Raw genomic sequence first — 15,877 nt, forward strand, 5'->3', positions numbered from 1 at the left:
TAAACTGCAGGACTCTGTCCAAGGGACGGAAAGCCGTCAATCAGGTGTGTCAGAGAGGTCAGGTAGCGCACGTTCCTGGCAGAACCAGCCCAGCGGCTCTGTCAGGCAGTCCGGGGCACTGACGCACACTTGGGCACCCTTCCGGATCAGTGCACACTCACCCCACCCCCACCCCGCCAGAGCTTCAGGGAGCTGGAGGACAAATCTAGCCGGCCTAATCTCTGCAGCAAGCTTCAGCTTTTGAAAGAGCCTCCCCCAAAGAAAGATGCTGAGTCTCCCCACCCCCACCCTGTTATCAGATCTCCTGGGCAGGCCTATCTCCACAGCCCGTGTTTGCACCAAGGCTGTGGGTGGGACTGGGGGCTGGAAAAAGACTGTCCTTGCCTTCCTCAGGACTCCCACCCAGCAAGATTAGGAAAATCTCATTGTTCTGCTCAGACACAGCTGGTCTTCCTGCAGGGGGCAGGGCCCCTGGAAACCTAAGCAGGAACTCCCAACCTGGCAATGCATTGTGTGTGTGGCAGGGCCTGCCATCAGCCAGACTAGCCCTTGGATTCCTGACCCTCCTGCTTCTACTCCCCAAATGCTGTCGGGGACTGCAGGTGTGCGTGGCTGCCTCAGCCTGTTCTAGTCACTTCTGTAGATGGTGTTTTCCCCATCTAGTCTCACAGGTTGGGAGTGGGGTAGATTATGATTGTTGTCCCCTTGGGGAGAAGAGTCGTTCCCACAGCTGAAGACTCAGGCTTAGTCACCAGGCCAATGCAGGTCTCCCCAGCACCAGCTGCTGCCAGAGCGCTTCAGTCAGCAGGATTGAGCTCTTGGAGGTGGCTTAAGGCCAGGAATCACTTTCCATTCTTGGGACAGAATCAGACTAGTATGAGGACTAGGGCAGCAGAGAGGATGGCTCAAGGGCTAGGGTACTCAGAGACCTAAGAGTAGCTAGACCGCCGCAGGTAGATGGAGAAGCAGCTGGTCTCAGAGGCAAGGGTCAGAGAAGGCGAGAAGTCAAAAAACTAGATCCGGCAACCACAGCTTTAAGGGTTTGTACCGGCCATCCCATAAGTACACAATCTAATTTGTCAGTGTTTGTTTTGTTAACTCAGGAGCATTCTCTCTCCCCCTCCCACTCTCCACGCAAATCCCAAACTCTCCACAGGGCTAGATAAGGCGAGAAGAAACTACCAGATCAAAACAAGAGCCAGAATCATCCAACTTTAATAACTTACAGGCAAATGCTTACAAAAAAAAAGTAATACGGAGGACACGCAAGGCTTATAAAAAAGGGTTTGGGGACTCTACAAACGTGGGGGGGACCCGTGGCTCTTTCACAGACACAAAGATTGTGCCCAGAAGAGCAGCTGAGGAGCCCCCGCCTCCAACTGTGGGGAGAGGGAACACGTTCTCCATTTATCCCGAATGCATTCTCTGGGCAACTGTCTGCACACCCTCCCCCTGCAAAAACAAAAATACACATCCAAATAAAACGCTAGGGAAGGACTCGGAGAACCAGGGTCGAGGTAGAGTCAGCATATACATTTCCGTTTCCGGTCTTCCAGTCTCTACCCTCTAGAGGTGAAGGGCAGAGAAGACGCTCATCTCCCCTCCCCCATGTGGCACCGAAACAGGCCCTCCCCCACGCTCCTTCAGTCCTTTGAGGTGGCCAGGTCCGGCACCCATGCTGGCTGAGAGGTCACAGGCCCTGCCTGCCTATCATTTATGTACTGACCCCTAGTAGGTGGGGTAGGGGCAGCCTCGGGTCACCGTCTCTTCTTGCTTGCCCGAGGTGCCTTCTTCCTCTTCAGAATCATCTCATACAGGCGCTCGAGTCCTGGCTGCAGGCCCAGCCCGTCCACAGCGCTGCAGCCCTGCACATGGGTGAGTGTGGCGGCTGCCAGCTCCCGGACCGCCAACCTCTTCTCCACCTCAGCCGCACTCAGTGCCCCCGGTTGGTCCTGCTTGTTGGCCAGCACCAGCACCGGCACCCCCTGATTGTCGGAGGCTTTGCTGATTCGATGCAGCTCCACCTTGGCCTCCTCTAACCTTTCAGTCTCTGCTGAGTCCACCACAAACACCAGTCCATCTGTCCGGCGGGTGTAGGAGCGCCATAGTGGCCGCAGCTTCTCCTGACCCCCAACATCCCACACTTGGAAAGTAATTCCACGGGACCCCCCCAAGGGCACTCGGATCTTCTCAGTGTTGAAGCCCTTGGTGGGGACACTCTGGACAAACTCCTTGAACTTGAGGCGGTAGAGAAGGGAAGTTTTCCCTGCCGAGTCCAGCCCAATGACCACAACGTGCAGGGCCTGGAAGTGGGGCAAAAAGGATGAGGCTGTGGGTGCCATGTCAGTCAAGTGGTTCCCCATGGTGAGCTAAGGGTGCAGGGTGGACCTGAGGAGAAGGCCTGGAGCTCCAGCAGAGGCCGGGAGGAGGAGGCCTTGAAATGGCAGGTAGCACAAACTGGGTTATCTAAACAAGGAAAAGTCAAGAGAAGAAAAAGTAAGCGTTAGAATAAACACGACTTTACCACTTCTGGACCCTTTCCTAAATCAACATCCCACTATTCTAAAAATCCTTTTTATTAAAACGGATTTTTACGTGTCTCTTTTTTCACACTAAAAACTATTTTGTCCATGTGTAAGCCACACATAGCTTGAGTGTGGGATTCAGGACCACTTGCTCGTGTATGTGGGTCTCAGGGACCTAATAGGATCCTCAGGCTTCAGGACAGGCACTTTTAACCACTAAACCTTCTCACGTGTCTGCCTCCTTACCCTTTAAAACGAAGAAAGAGGCTACAGGTGTAACACGGACGTTCTCATGCCCCAGGGGCCCTAGAAGAGGCTCCCAGGCCGGAGATAACCTCAGGTATACTAGGATCCTCGAGGGTGCGGGATCTTACGGGATAGATCCCACGGAAGGTCGTTTTGCTGCAACCTTCTTCCAGCCTGAGGAGTGGAAGCAGACGCTGTGACCTCCATTCCCCAGAGGAGAATCCTCGCAGGAAGGAAGTGGCCGGGTGGGTAGTGTGCCCCAAGTAGAAGTCCTGATCCTGGTCCGGCTCCCACACGCCCTCCTCAAACCCACACCGCTGACACGCCCTCGGGGGCCGTGACCGCCATCCCCACGATCCTGCGGTTGCCCCGCCTGCCTTCCTCCCGTTGCGGCCACCGCTTTCCCCCCACCCCACAAGCCGGCGGCTCTGCACCTCCCGGGCACCCCCACCCCTTACCTTCGGTTAGCCGCGCTCCCCGCAGACTCCAAAATACTCGACACCGGGACGCCGCGTTTCAGCCACAGCGGACTTTGCAGCGCTGCTGGTCAGGTTGAGCATTAAAAGCCCTCTGGTGACGCAGGATGACGCGGACCAATCAGCGTCCCGCAGGCGGAGCATGAAAGGGAGCCAGCGGGCTCTGCAGCTCGCTCTATCCGGAACCTCCTTATTTAATCTTTTTCTACCTTATTCCAGTATTTGGAACAGAGCCTGGAATTCATCAGGGATGACAGGTGGGAAGGATCGAAGGAACAGGCGTCTCCGCGTCTGACGACAGCAGGGAAAGAAAAGTCTTAACACTAACACCACCCCATCCCTTTCCCGCAGACGGAGCTGCTGGCCCCACCAGCCGTCTCCCTCTACCTAACGCTCCAAGAGATGCTGGCAAGTTCTATATCTTTCCTCATTCAGTCGTCTTCTAGCATTCTTCGTCCAGTTTTCCACACAGTGTTTACCTAGACCCCGCATACAGACAATTCACGACTCACAGTACTAAACTGTTACTGAGACAGGGTCTCATGCAGCCCATTGGCTTTGAACTTATTTTATAACAAGGATAACCCTGAACTCCTGAGTCTCTTACCTCCACCTCCTGGGCTGGGACTGCAGAGACACATCTGAGCACTGGGATTAAAGGCGTGGGCCACCACCGCCCGGCAATATAGGGTCTTTCTATACATCCCAGAACTTACTAATGTAGACCAGGCTGGCCTCAAACTCAAACGTCCACCTGCCTCTACCTTGGAATGCTGAGATGAAAAACACTGGCCGTCATACCAGTTTACTGTTTTGCTTTTTGAGATGGAATCTCTCACGATGTCGTCTAGGATAGTCTGGACTCAACCTGTGTGCCTCAGTTTCTTGAGTGCTGCGACCACTGGCCCCATTGCCCCTACTGATTCTCACGATAGCATGTTAGGGACTGTTGTGTGTTGTGTGTACAGAGCGCTCCAGAGGGTTAAAGGTCTTGTCTACAATCACATGCAGGCAGTATATGGCGAGGTCTGTCTGAATCCGGTGCCAGGACACACACCACTTGGCTGCCATCTTGTCATAGACAGCCTTAGTGGGAATTCCTCCACCAAGGCTGCTCAGACCAACCGCAGAGCTCCAAGGGCCTGCCTTGTTAAAATAGACTTTAAAAGGCTGGGCATAGTGGCACACACCTAGTCTCAGCTCTCCACAGAGAGGTAGCAGAATCTCTTAGTTAGGCCAGCCTGGTCTACACAGTGAGTTCCAGGACAGCCAGCATTTCACCGTGAGGCTCGGCCTAAAAAATACAATAAAAATAGACTTTAAAAGACAAAATTCCAAGCCAGGCAGTGTTGGCACACACCTTTAATCCCAGCACTTGGGAGGCAGAGGCCAGTTTATCTTTGAGTTCAAGCCAGTCTGGTCTACAAAGCTAGTTGCAGGAGAGCCAAGGCTACACAGAGAAACCTTGCTTCAAAAAAACCAAAAGGTAAGAAAAAAAAAAAAAAGACAAAGTTCAACTGGGAATCACCAGTGTGTAATTCCAGGCACTCTGGAGGCTGAGGCAGGAGGGTGGTAAACTCAGAACCTCACTAAGCCATACAGTGAGTTCAAGCCCAGCATGGGCAACCTTAACCTGAATCTATTTCAAAAATACAGATGGCTCAGGCATGCTGGGGCAGTGGTAGAACGTTTACCTAGCGTGCACAGATGCGGGATTCTAGCCCCAGGACTTCGGTAAATTGGGAACGCGATAAAATAAAACTCTGGTTGACTTCACACTGAGCCTCTGCATGAGTTCTAGGTTAGAGTTTGAGGGTTACAGAGGTCTCAAAGGTCTTACTCTGTAATGAGTGACAGGTAAACCCATAGATCATCAAACAGGAACCTGTAGGATTTCAGAGGTGGTAAAGAATGTGTCCGCTAGAAGCTCCTCGCAAGTTTTCTAGAGATGCAGGACTTGGGTGGGAGCATTGTCCTTAGCAGCTGCAAGTTCTGGTTGCCCTGAAAGGGAGGGGATGTCACAAAGGGCAATGTGACCAAAAGGACAACAGGATTACCCTTATTAAACGCTGCAGTGGAAAGAGGATTAGAAAGGGAGGAGGGGAAGTGATTGCCAGACGGCCAGAGTCCAGCCCTTTCCTGCCTGGCCACCTCCAGCCAAGTGCTGATAAGAAAACTTCCACATGTTCACTGACAGCAAGCCTTGCCACCTCTTTGTCCCACCCCTCACCGCTAAACCAGCCACCTGGCTTGTCTGGCAGTTCACGAAGCCCGAAGCCTCCAAATCCCCAAGGGTCTTCAAAAATTAGTCTAGGACCAATACCTTAGAAAAAACTTTCTTACCTCCCCCAACTGGGGGTGACAGGACAGATTACAATGGTAGCTGAAGCCCAGAGGCAGAGATGAGCATGGTGGAGCCAGGAGAAGAGGACCATGGGATATACCAAGGACCTAGGGGACACCACCCTACATGGTGGCACTGCATGTCTAAGAGCTTAACACAATTATCTTTTTGAAAATTCATAACTGAATCAAGCACAGTGGTACAGCCCTGAGATTTCAGTAGTGGGAGGCAAGAAGTTCCGAGCAAGCCTAGGCCACCTGATGACTTCCAGGACAGCCAGTGCTAGAGAGCCAAGATTCTTTCAAAACACAGAAAGAAGGAGTTGGGTGTGGTGGTTCACACCTCTAATCTCTGCACCTGAGAGACGGAAGCAGGAGAATCAGTTGTGTAAGGCCATCCTCTATGATGGAGCAAGGCTGAGATCAACCTGGGCTACAGAAGACCCTGTCTCAAAAGCAAGCAAAAAACATAACGAGAGGGAGGGAAGAAGGGAGAAAAAAACCCCACAAAACTCTGAAGCATAAAAGGGCTCCATGACTTTTCCAAGGTCATCCACCTCCCCAGGAATTGTGCAAACAAATCTAGCTTTGCAGAAAGGCTCTAATGACTGTGAAACTGAAAACACACAAGCTGTCAGGTGCCCACCATCTTTTTAACAGCCTCCTCCCCAATGGGATTCACACCCAGGATGGAAACTCACTTATCTGATAAAGAAAATGACACTGACACCGTCCCTCCACCCTCTATCTTTCATGTTTGCAGGGAAGGCGTGGATGGACAAATGGGACAGAGGAGGTGAGGCCTGGGAGGGAGACAGGAAGGAGTTTTTTCCATTTTTGATGGGCTGTTTTTGTTGGAGGGTGACGGTAGTGCTCAGTGAGACCTTTTAAAGAAGGGGCTTTTGAAATAGTATTTAAGCGATGGGAGTTTGAGGAGTGTCCCAGGCTGTAGAACCAAGGATCTGGGAGCCACCACTTCCTTTTTCGGTTTCCCACCTAGACCAGAGTCCAGCTGTTTGGTCAGCACTTTGAACCCTGGAGGGTGGAAGGCTCTTCTTATCTGTAGCTACATTGAGCACATACTGTGTGTGGCATCCACTAAGCCAGAAATTCTGCATGGTGTAATGATTAAACACACCGAGGAGAGTCCCTGAACACAGAGGCTCCCCTGCACCTTCAGTGCAGGAGATTACCAGTCTGGGGGCCTTGAGCCTGCAGGGTTTCTGTAGGTCATGGCGGACTCAGACTGGAGCTGAAAGGCTACATTTCAAAGATCAGAAGTTCAGACCAGCCTGGTCTACAGAACTAGTTCCAGGACAGGCTCCAAAGCCACAGAGAAACCCTGTCTCGAAAAGCCAAAAAACAAAAAAACCCCAAAGATCAGAAGTTCAAAATCATCTTTAGCTACAAACTAGGTTTGAGGACAGCCTAGGCTATAAGAGATCCTTCCTAAAATATTGGGGAGGGGCCAGCACCATGGCTTAGTCCCCAGGCCTGACAACCTGAGTTTAAATCTCGAACCCACATAAAGACAGAAGGAGAGAACAGACTCCACAAAGTTATCTTCTGGCCTCCACAGGCACACTGTTGAACATATACTCACACATCAACACACACACACACAAAACATAAACTATAAACTAAAGTAAACAGGCCTGGACAGCTCGCTCAGCAGTTAAGAGCACCTGATGTTCCTACAAAGGACCATATCCAGTACCCAGCACCCACATGGTGGCTCAAAGCCATCTGTAACTCCAGCTTCAGAGAATCCTGATGCCCCGTTCTGATCTCCTTGAGCACCAGGCATACACGAGGTGCACAGACGTACATTCAGACAAAACATTCAGATGCATAAAATAAATAAATATATATATATATATATATATATATATATAGAGAGAGAGAGAGAGAGAGAGAGAGAGAGGGTTTCTCTATAGCTTTGGAGCCTATCCTGGAACTCGCTCTGTAGACCAGGCTGGCCTTGAACTCACAGACAGAATTCCACCTGCTTCTGCCTCCCAAGCCCCTATCAACATTTTTTAAAAAGTGAATATGGCCAAGTGGTGGTAACACACACCCAGCACTTGGGAGGCAGAGGCAGGTGGAGCTACAAAGTGAGTTCCTGGACAGCCAGAGCTAAACAGTGACACTCTTTCTCAAAAAAAAAAAAAAAAAAAAAACAAAAAAACAAAAAAAGGTGTAAGTCCAGTCCCTCAGGTGAGTGGTGTCTTTTGAGACTCTGCAGCCCAGCTGACCTAGAACTTAAGGTCTTCCTGCCTCTGCCCCGAGTATGTGACTACAAAACATTGCACTATTCCTGCCCTGACAGCATCTTAGCCACATACGTGTTTGGTGAACAGAGGAAGGAAGAGGTCTGCAGGAGCTGCAGGGAGTAGTGAGGCCTAGGAGCAGCTATCAGCTAGGGACTCACAGAGATCCATTCCACCACACCTCTGCCTCCTCCGAAGACTTACTTTTCATATCCCAGTTCTTTATATTTTATAAATAAAATGGAGAAAAAGCCTTGTGTGAATACCCATGACCAACATGGAAGCCCAAGCAAGACTGTCTTAATTTTGAGACCAGCCTCACCATGCACTAGGCTGGGATACACACAGTAAGACCCTGTTTCAGAGATACAGAAAGGGAAAGAGGGAGAAAGAGCAATCACGCACAAATACACACAACTTGTCTCTCATAAAGGGTGCTGGAGCAAGGTGTTGAAAGGACGTTTTTCCCAAACAGGAGCCTTCATGCCTAAACTAATTTTAGTGCCCAGGGCAGAAAATTAGCAGATGCTGCCTCCTGGTGGACAAATTTGTCACTGCTTAACTTTTCTAAAACGTGAAGATAATTTGGGTCCTTTTGATTCCTAAATTAATTTTGACAGTAAAATTTGTACGTATGTTTCGGATTGGGGCTAGAAAATGTACTTCTTGCCGGGCGGTGGTGGCGCACGCCTTTAATCCTAGCACTCGGGAGGCAGAGGTAGGCGGATCTCTGTGAGTTCGAGACCAGCTTGGTCTACAAGAGCTAGTTCCAGGACAGGCTCCAAAGCCACAGAGAAACCCTGTCTCGAAAAACCAAAAAAAAAAAAAAAAAAAAATGTTTAACAGAACCGAGCACAGTGATGCATGCCTTTAATCCCCAGCACTTGAGAGGCAGAGGTAGAAAGTAGAGGAAACCCTCTTGAAAAAAAAGAAAAACTAGCATTATAAGAGCACAAGTTCCAACTTCCGTATTGTGTAGGGTTGATTTGTAAGCTGGCGAGACTCACAGAGATCCACTTCCATCCACACCCGGCTTGTATGGTCCGCAGGATTTCAAATTTTCTTTTCTATGTTATTTCAAGTACCTAGTTCTATTAGTAAAAGCTTTCTTTCATTGCAGTAGGTTTGAACAACCAAACAGCTATCAGAAAATAAGTTTAAAACAAAGAGCCCTACATAAACGTTTCTAAGGACAAATAGGTCTGGTTACATAGCTTGCCTATAATAAGCTTGAAAAGATACAACAGACAAAAGTGGTCAAAACCTGTAGAGCAATCTTATTTTGAACCGTTTGATGTCCCCCGAGGGGGTGCACCGTTCCTGGAGGTACTGCAATACCAGGTCGATGCGTGGAGTGGACGGAGCAAGCTCCTATTCCAACTCCTAGTTCCAAAAATCCATTTAATATATTGTCCTCGGATAGAGGACGTATCAGATATTAAACTGATAAGAACAGATACTACACTTGATCTTAGCCAAAAGGCCGAGAAGCGATAACTCCTCAGACACACGCGCCCGCTACACTCACCTGTGCACTCACATTCACATCGCGGTCGCCCACGCTCCTGCGCCCGCGGACACGCGCCCACCACCGACTCTTCTGCTCTATCCTGACACCGCCTCATCTCTGGGGAAATCCTGTGGGATCAGCGTGGGTCGATGAGTTTTTGATGCTCTTTTTGCTCCCACAGTTCCTGGGAGCCACAGCCACGGCCTCATTTGCATGCCCCGCCCAGCGCACAGCATCACTGGAATTGCTCGTAGCCGGAAGCAAGTAGGCCGGCTCCTTCCGCCAGTCCGCTGCGTCAGATCCACAGACCCAAAGCTCTGCCAGGCTCTTCACAAAGCTTCAGTTACAGGATTGAGGGCCACAGGAAGTCTTTACTCTCTCCCACTTCCTTCCCTTTTTTCTCTTTCTCTACCTTTATATCTGGGCCCAGGAGCCTTTTCTATAAAAAGATGCAATCATCAATCAGTTGGGGAGGGTGCCTGTGGTCACAATCCAGTCCCCCAGTTATGCAAGTTACTCATACCAGGGGGGCACGGACCCTTGGGGAAAGAGACCCTTAGAATTCCATCCTATTTATTTGTTACGTATTTCTTCCTTTGGCTGTTAGATTTTGTTGTTTTGAAACGTGTCTCACTAGACTGGAACCACTGCAACCTTCCTGTCTCAGCCTCCTTAGTGCTATTATTGCAGCTTCGAGCTCCCGTGCCTCAAGAGTTAAATCCTAGGAGGAGCCTGAAAACGTAGAGCTGCAGCTGACATGCTCAAGGGACAGCACCAATAGTCAGCAGAGTGGGCTGCAGCGAGAAAGGACCTAAAAAGCTGAGACAAGGCTCAAGAGATGGCTCAGGGTTAAGTTGAAAGCTGCGCCTCCAGAGGTCCTGATTCCCGGCAACCACCTATAATGAGATCTTGTGCCCTCTTCTGGCGTGCAGGCAGAACACTATACATTAGATCAATAAGGGCTAGTCTCCTGGAAGAGGCTATGGAAGAAGGCAAGAAGTTTAAAAAGGGCTGGGGGTTGGTTGGACGAACAAGACCTCAATAGAACAAACACCCAGACTAACCTAAGAAGAAAACCAGGTAGGGGCTGGGGGGAGAAGGTGCTTGATTGCTTCTTCCTAAGACTGACCTCAAAGAAACTCCAACCCGCTGAGGTACCTATGAAACACTGGTAAAGCGGATTGACTGCCGGTCTCGCTCTACATTACTAGTACACGCCGCGCGCGGTGGTGGCGCACGCCTTTAATCCCAGCACTCGGGAGGCAGAGGCAGGAGTATCTCTGTGAGTTCGAGGCCAACCTGGTCTACAAAGGGAGTTCCAGGACAGGCTCCAAAGCTACAGAGAAACCCTGTCTCGAAAAACCAAAAAAAAAAAAAAAAAAAACATTGCTAGTACCCGTTAGAGAATCCTGGTTCCTCTCAGGACCTGTCACCAGCCCCCTCCATCCCCTACGCTAACCCTTTCTAGCCCCTTGGTTTTGCTTCCCTCCCCCAGTTTCTCTTCCTGTGTAGCGCAGCCATTTTGGCTGCCGTGCCCTCTGAGTTCTCTTGGTCCTCCTCCTCTTGGCTCTGTTCCTAGATCTCTCCTGGTCCTCCTGGCTCCCTCTGGTTCCTCTCCCTCTCCCATTCTCCTCTCTTAGCCCGGTCTATTCTGCCGGCCATATTCAGCCCATCCTTCTGGCTGCATTCGCCCTCATAGCTACAATAAAACCTCAAACCATACCTAGGAGCGCTCATGTCCTCGTTGTCATTCAATGGCCAGGCTTGGGTCCTAGTGGTGACAGCGTAGGGGACAGGAGAGGCTAGATTCGGGGGATATTTGGAAAGAAGCCCTGTTGGCGTTTGCAGGGCTCTTAACCACCAAGTCAACTCTCCAAACTCCAGATTTCATTTAAAATTACTTTTTATTCACATAACCAGCAGACTCCCCGTCCCCCATTAGATGCTATGAACCACGCTTGGTTCTGGGGATCAGAAAATGCAGGGATTGGTGCCTGGGATACTTAGGTGCTCTTGCACCGCTGACGTGGGAAGATGGGTAAACAGACTCATAATATATATAACTCATCATATGTTGACTTTATTTGTATTGTTCAAGTTTATGAATCAACAACACTTTCTAATGGTGAAGGAGACTTCTCAAAAGGAATTAGTAATGTAAGACAAAGGGCTCTCTAACAGGCCTGAATGTCGCAAACAAGGCAACCTTCTCCCCTGCTAAATCATTAGGTCACATTCCTTAAGCGAGCTCCCAAGGTCCATCCCCTTATTTGGCCACTGACTCATTCCTAAGACTGAACTCCAAGGTTCAGCAATCAAAATTCATGCTGGCTAATGTGTGCAGTCAGGACTTAGTAACTCTTCACCCCAGCACAGGCCTCCCCTCTTCCCCTTAAAAACCAACTCCTGAAAACAAACAAACAAAAAGCCTTGCTTGCTGCTCTCTGTACCTGCAGCCTCCAGACCCCTCCACCACCACTGCCGCTTCCCCTCTAGGGTAATTAGTTTTATGTTGAGAATTTGGTGTCCAAGTGTGTTCTGTGCCAATTCCAAGACCCCCCTTTCATTCACAGTAATGTGTAAAGTATGTAATCTTCAGACGTCGTATTTGAAATGTCGAAGTTGTTAACTGGCTATGATCCTTTAATTATTTAGTTCTTTTTAAATTCATAGAGCAAGCTGGGAGGTGGTGGCGCACGCCTTTAACTCCAGCACTCAGGAGGCAGAAGCAGGCAGAAAAAGGCCTTACAGTAACAAAGGTTTAGGGGGAAATTATCTATCTAAAAAGGCCTTTAGGGGAAAAAAAAAGGCTCACACAATCTTAAAGTCACTTCCTTTACTACTGCTTCTTAAAAAGTTCCTCCTCAGGCCGGGAGTTGTGGTGCGTGCCTTTAGTCCCAGCACTCGGGAGGCAGAGGCAGATGGATCTCTGTGAGTTTGAGGCCAGCCTGGTCTCTAAGAGCTCCAAAGCTACAGAGAAAAACAAAGAAAAAAGAGCTCTACCTCCTTCTCTTTTGCTCTCTACACGGTTGCTGCCGCTCTGCTGCCTCCACTCCTCCTCCACAGTCAAACTCTGACAACTCTAAATTGCATTTTCAGGGCCCAGCCCATACTCACAACACGTGATAAACCACGTAGTTTTCTCAGGTGAGGAATGTCGCACTGACCTTGCTCATAGCTCTTTCCGAGACAGAAATTGACACTGGAAATCAAGACTTAACAATTAATTAGCTTGACATTGAGCGGTAGAGAGAACGTGTAGACTAAAGCTGCTTCAAGCTCTGACCTTGAATCAGTAAAACACCTGGGAAAATGACCTTGTGGATTCTCTAGGGGCAACCAGCCTGCTTGGAATCTGTTCTTAAGTCCAAAATTAGCTGTCTGTGTAAAGGCTGTCTTTGTAACTGAGAATCCTATGTCCATCTTCTTGTTTACCCTATGATCATTCTCCTGGCCATCCACAGCTACGTGTGCCCAATAGATGGAAGATTTACACGAGATAAACACACAAGCAGTGGGGATACACCCAAAGCTGTTCTGTCTTTATGGTTTTTCGGGGAAATTCGAGAATAGACATGGGGCCATTCCCAGGATGAGCTAAGCCCACCAATTTGAGAGCCAATGAAATGCTCGTGTGTATACTACCCTCTTATATAATCATTTTCCCCTATAAATATGGCTGTTTGAATTTGCCCGGTGTGCTCAGCTGGCGTAAGCTGCTGATGCACCCACAGGCACTTGTGTGATCAATAAAGACACCTCTTGTTGATTGTATCTGTTGGCCTGAATTATTGAGACTGGGGGATTTCTCCCACTGCCCTTGAAAACGAGGGTCTTTCAGACTGACCGTTGAATCTGGGCTCTTTTCCTTGTTTAATCGCTCCATCTACAGCCCTGCCTCCTTCTCTTTTTTGCTTGCTTGTGTATGCCAGGACCCCAAACTCATTATACAGCCAAAAATTACCTTGGCATTTCTTTGTTCTCTTCTCTTTTTTTCTTTGTTTTCTTTTTTTCTCCTTCTTTTTGGTTTTTCGAGACAGGGTTTCTCTGTGTAACAGCCCTAGCTGTACTGATACTCACTCTGTAGACTGGGCTGGCCTCGAACTTATAGAGATCTGCCTGCCTCTGGCTCCCCAGTGTGCCACCACCGCCCGGCTTGACGTTGGTATTCCTGACCCCTCCCCCCACACACACTTATACTCCCCAGAGTACTTCCATTTCAGGTATGAGACACGAGGCTAGATTATATGATGCTGGGGATCAAAGCACGTCTTTGCGCATGCAGGGCAACCAGCTACTCTACCGACTGAGCTACACACATGCACGGACACATATACACACAGGTTTTTTTCCTTCAAGTATACGACTGCCTCAGTCGGCCAAGAACTAGGATTACACTAAGAATACACTGATGCGGGGCTGGAGAGATGGCTCAGCGGTTAAGAACATTGCCTGTTCTTCCAAAGGTCCTGAGTTCAATTTCCAGCAACCACATGGTGGCTCACAACCATCTGTAATGAGGTCTGGCGCCCTCTTCTGGCCTGCAGGCATACATGCAAACAGAATATTGTAGACATAATGATGCTTTCTTCCTCATTCACTAAAGTACCAGGATTTCTTAAGTAGGGTCTTAGGAAGAGACTCCAAGCATAGACGCTGGTCCTAAAGGTATTCCTGCCCAAAAGTGTTCCTTTAGTTGCATATGGCATTCATTGCACAGCCTGGAACACTGGGTCCTCCTATGGAGCAGCCTGCGGCGTTGTATACAGGTCTGCACCATAAAGCTCAATCCAAAATTGGTTTTAGTTCGCTATTTTAAAAGGAAATAGCCCACACCTCTAGGGAGGTAGGGCCAGGCAGATCTTTGTGAGTTTGAGGTCAGCTTGGTCGACATAGCAAGTACTGAGCTGGCCAGGGATGCAGAGACAGGAAACGGGGCTGTTGGGTCAGGCTGAGGCAATATCACCGAAAATTTCAGGTCTGGGTTTCCACGTGAAAACAAGACAAACAAGGAAAGGAAGGAACGAAGAGCGGTGGGGGATGGGGGGGGGGGAATCCCAGAGAGCCGAGTTTACAGCAAAAGGAGCTGAAATTCCAAGGGCCAATGTTCAAGGCTCCGCCCACCCTTTCAGCGGATCAGCAGTGGATCTCATCTCGAATCCAAACGAGATGCCCAGTAAACTAGATATGGGGCGGGGGGAGTGTGTGGTGCGGAGGAACCTTCTCGTGGGTACTGTCAACGCCGAAATACTAAGAATCGGGCAGAAGGGCGGGCGTTCGGGCAATGCTGAGCTGCGCAGCAGAGGCAGCGGTGGCATGCGCGCTGGGCGGGGCATGCAAATGTGGCCGAGGCTCCCAGGAACTCTGGGAGCGAAAAGGACAACGAAAACTCCTCGGTCCACGCGATCTCACAGGGTTTCCCCGGAAACGAGGCGGTGTCAGGATAGAGCAGGAGAGTCGAAGTCGGGCGCGTGTCCGCGGGTGCGCGAGCGCGGACGACCGCGATGTAAATGTGAGTGCGCAGGTGAGTGTAGCGGGCGCGTGTGTCTGAGGAGTTATCGCTTCTCGGCCTTTTGGCTAAGATCAAGTGTAGTATCTGTTCTTATCAGTTTAATATCTGATACGTCCTCTATCCGAGGACAATATATTAAATGGATTTTTGGAACTAGGAGTTGGAATAGGAGCTTGCTCCGTCCACTCCACGCATCGACCTGGTATTGCAGTACCTCCAGGAACGGTGCACCCCCTCGGGGACATCTTCTCTGGTTCTGAAAAAAAGCTGCTTATCTTTTACTTCTTAAGTCTCACTGTTTTTTGTGCTGTGTTGGGTTGCTGCAGTCCTGTCTCTCATTTTCTAAGGCCACAAAGAGCCGTTTACGTATCTGTATGTGTGGTGCTTCTGGTAGCTGTTTCTGTTGTCGGGTTAAGGTTGGATTTAAATATTCCCCTTACATTTTTGCCTTGTAGCTTACCGTATTTGTCTTTTTTACTCTAATTTCTTCTGCCTGCCTTTGCCTATTGAGCTATGGAAATATAGCGATGGAATTAAACATATATATTTTTAAATTATTTTGTGTTTGCTTTTGGAGACAGGGTTTCTCTGTGGACCCCCGACTGTCTTGGGACACAGTTTGTACTCCAGATCTGCATGCTTCTTCCTCCTGAGTGTTGGGACTAAAAGCATTTTAAATGTTTAACTTTGAACCGGTGGGGATGGTTAACACCTTTAATCGGAGAGGCAGAGGTAGGTTGGTGTCTGAGTTACAGGATAGGCGAGGGCTATATTGTCTTGAAAAACAAACAAGGAGCTAGAGTTAGGCTCAGTGGTTAAGTCCACTCCTATGGAACAGGAGGCCAGTATAGACAAAAAGAAACTGGAAACACCACCATAATAACTAAACCAACTAATACGTACGGTGACAGCGAAGGGATCACTGGAAAGTAAGGTACCTTGTCACTTTACTCTGAGTGGCAGCTGCTGTCGCCGCTAGGAACTCCCACCCAGGA

The 15,877-nt window shown here is 49.4% G+C and overlaps 1 protein-coding gene and 2 non-coding genes across 3 annotated transcripts; 1 reads left to right on the plus strand and 2 right to left on the minus strand.

Moving 5' to 3' along the window:
- Positions 1–1,198: 1,198 nt before the first annotated feature.
- On the minus strand, positions 1,199–3,324 carry Arl4d (ARF like GTPase 4D). Its single transcript, XM_075990623.1, has 2 exons — positions 3,230–3,324; positions 1,199–2,466 (listed from the first exon to the last, which is right to left on the minus strand). The coding sequence occupies exon 2, from the start codon at positions 2,361–2,363 to the stop codon at positions 1,758–1,760; it is 606 nt and encodes a 201-aa protein (XP_075846738.1). The 5' UTR covers positions 2,364–2,466; positions 3,230–3,324; the 3' UTR covers positions 1,199–1,757.
- A 5,840-nt stretch (positions 3,325–9,164) lies between these two features.
- LOC142832091 (U2 spliceosomal RNA) lies at positions 9,165–9,355 on the minus strand. Its single transcript, XR_012907176.1, has one exon. It is a non-coding gene; the product is annotated as a U2 spliceosomal RNA (small nuclear RNA).
- Positions 9,356–14,927: 5,572 nt separating this feature from the next.
- LOC142832092 (U2 spliceosomal RNA) lies at positions 14,928–15,118 on the plus strand. Its single transcript, XR_012907177.1, has one exon. It is a non-coding gene; the product is annotated as a U2 spliceosomal RNA (small nuclear RNA).
- The last annotated feature ends 759 nt before the right edge of the window (positions 15,119–15,877 follow it).

This window comes from Microtus pennsylvanicus, chromosome 11 (assembly GCF_037038515.1).
Source record: "Microtus pennsylvanicus isolate mMicPen1 chromosome 11, mMicPen1.hap1, whole genome shotgun sequence".
NCBI lineage: Eukaryota > Metazoa > Chordata > Mammalia > Rodentia > Cricetidae > Microtus > Microtus pennsylvanicus.

Bases quoted from the DNA above. Each gene is read 5' to 3' on its own strand.
- Arl4d (XM_075990623.1), bottom strand. From the start codon at position 2,363: ATGGGGAACCACTTGACTGACATGGCACCCACAGCCTCATCCTTTTTG.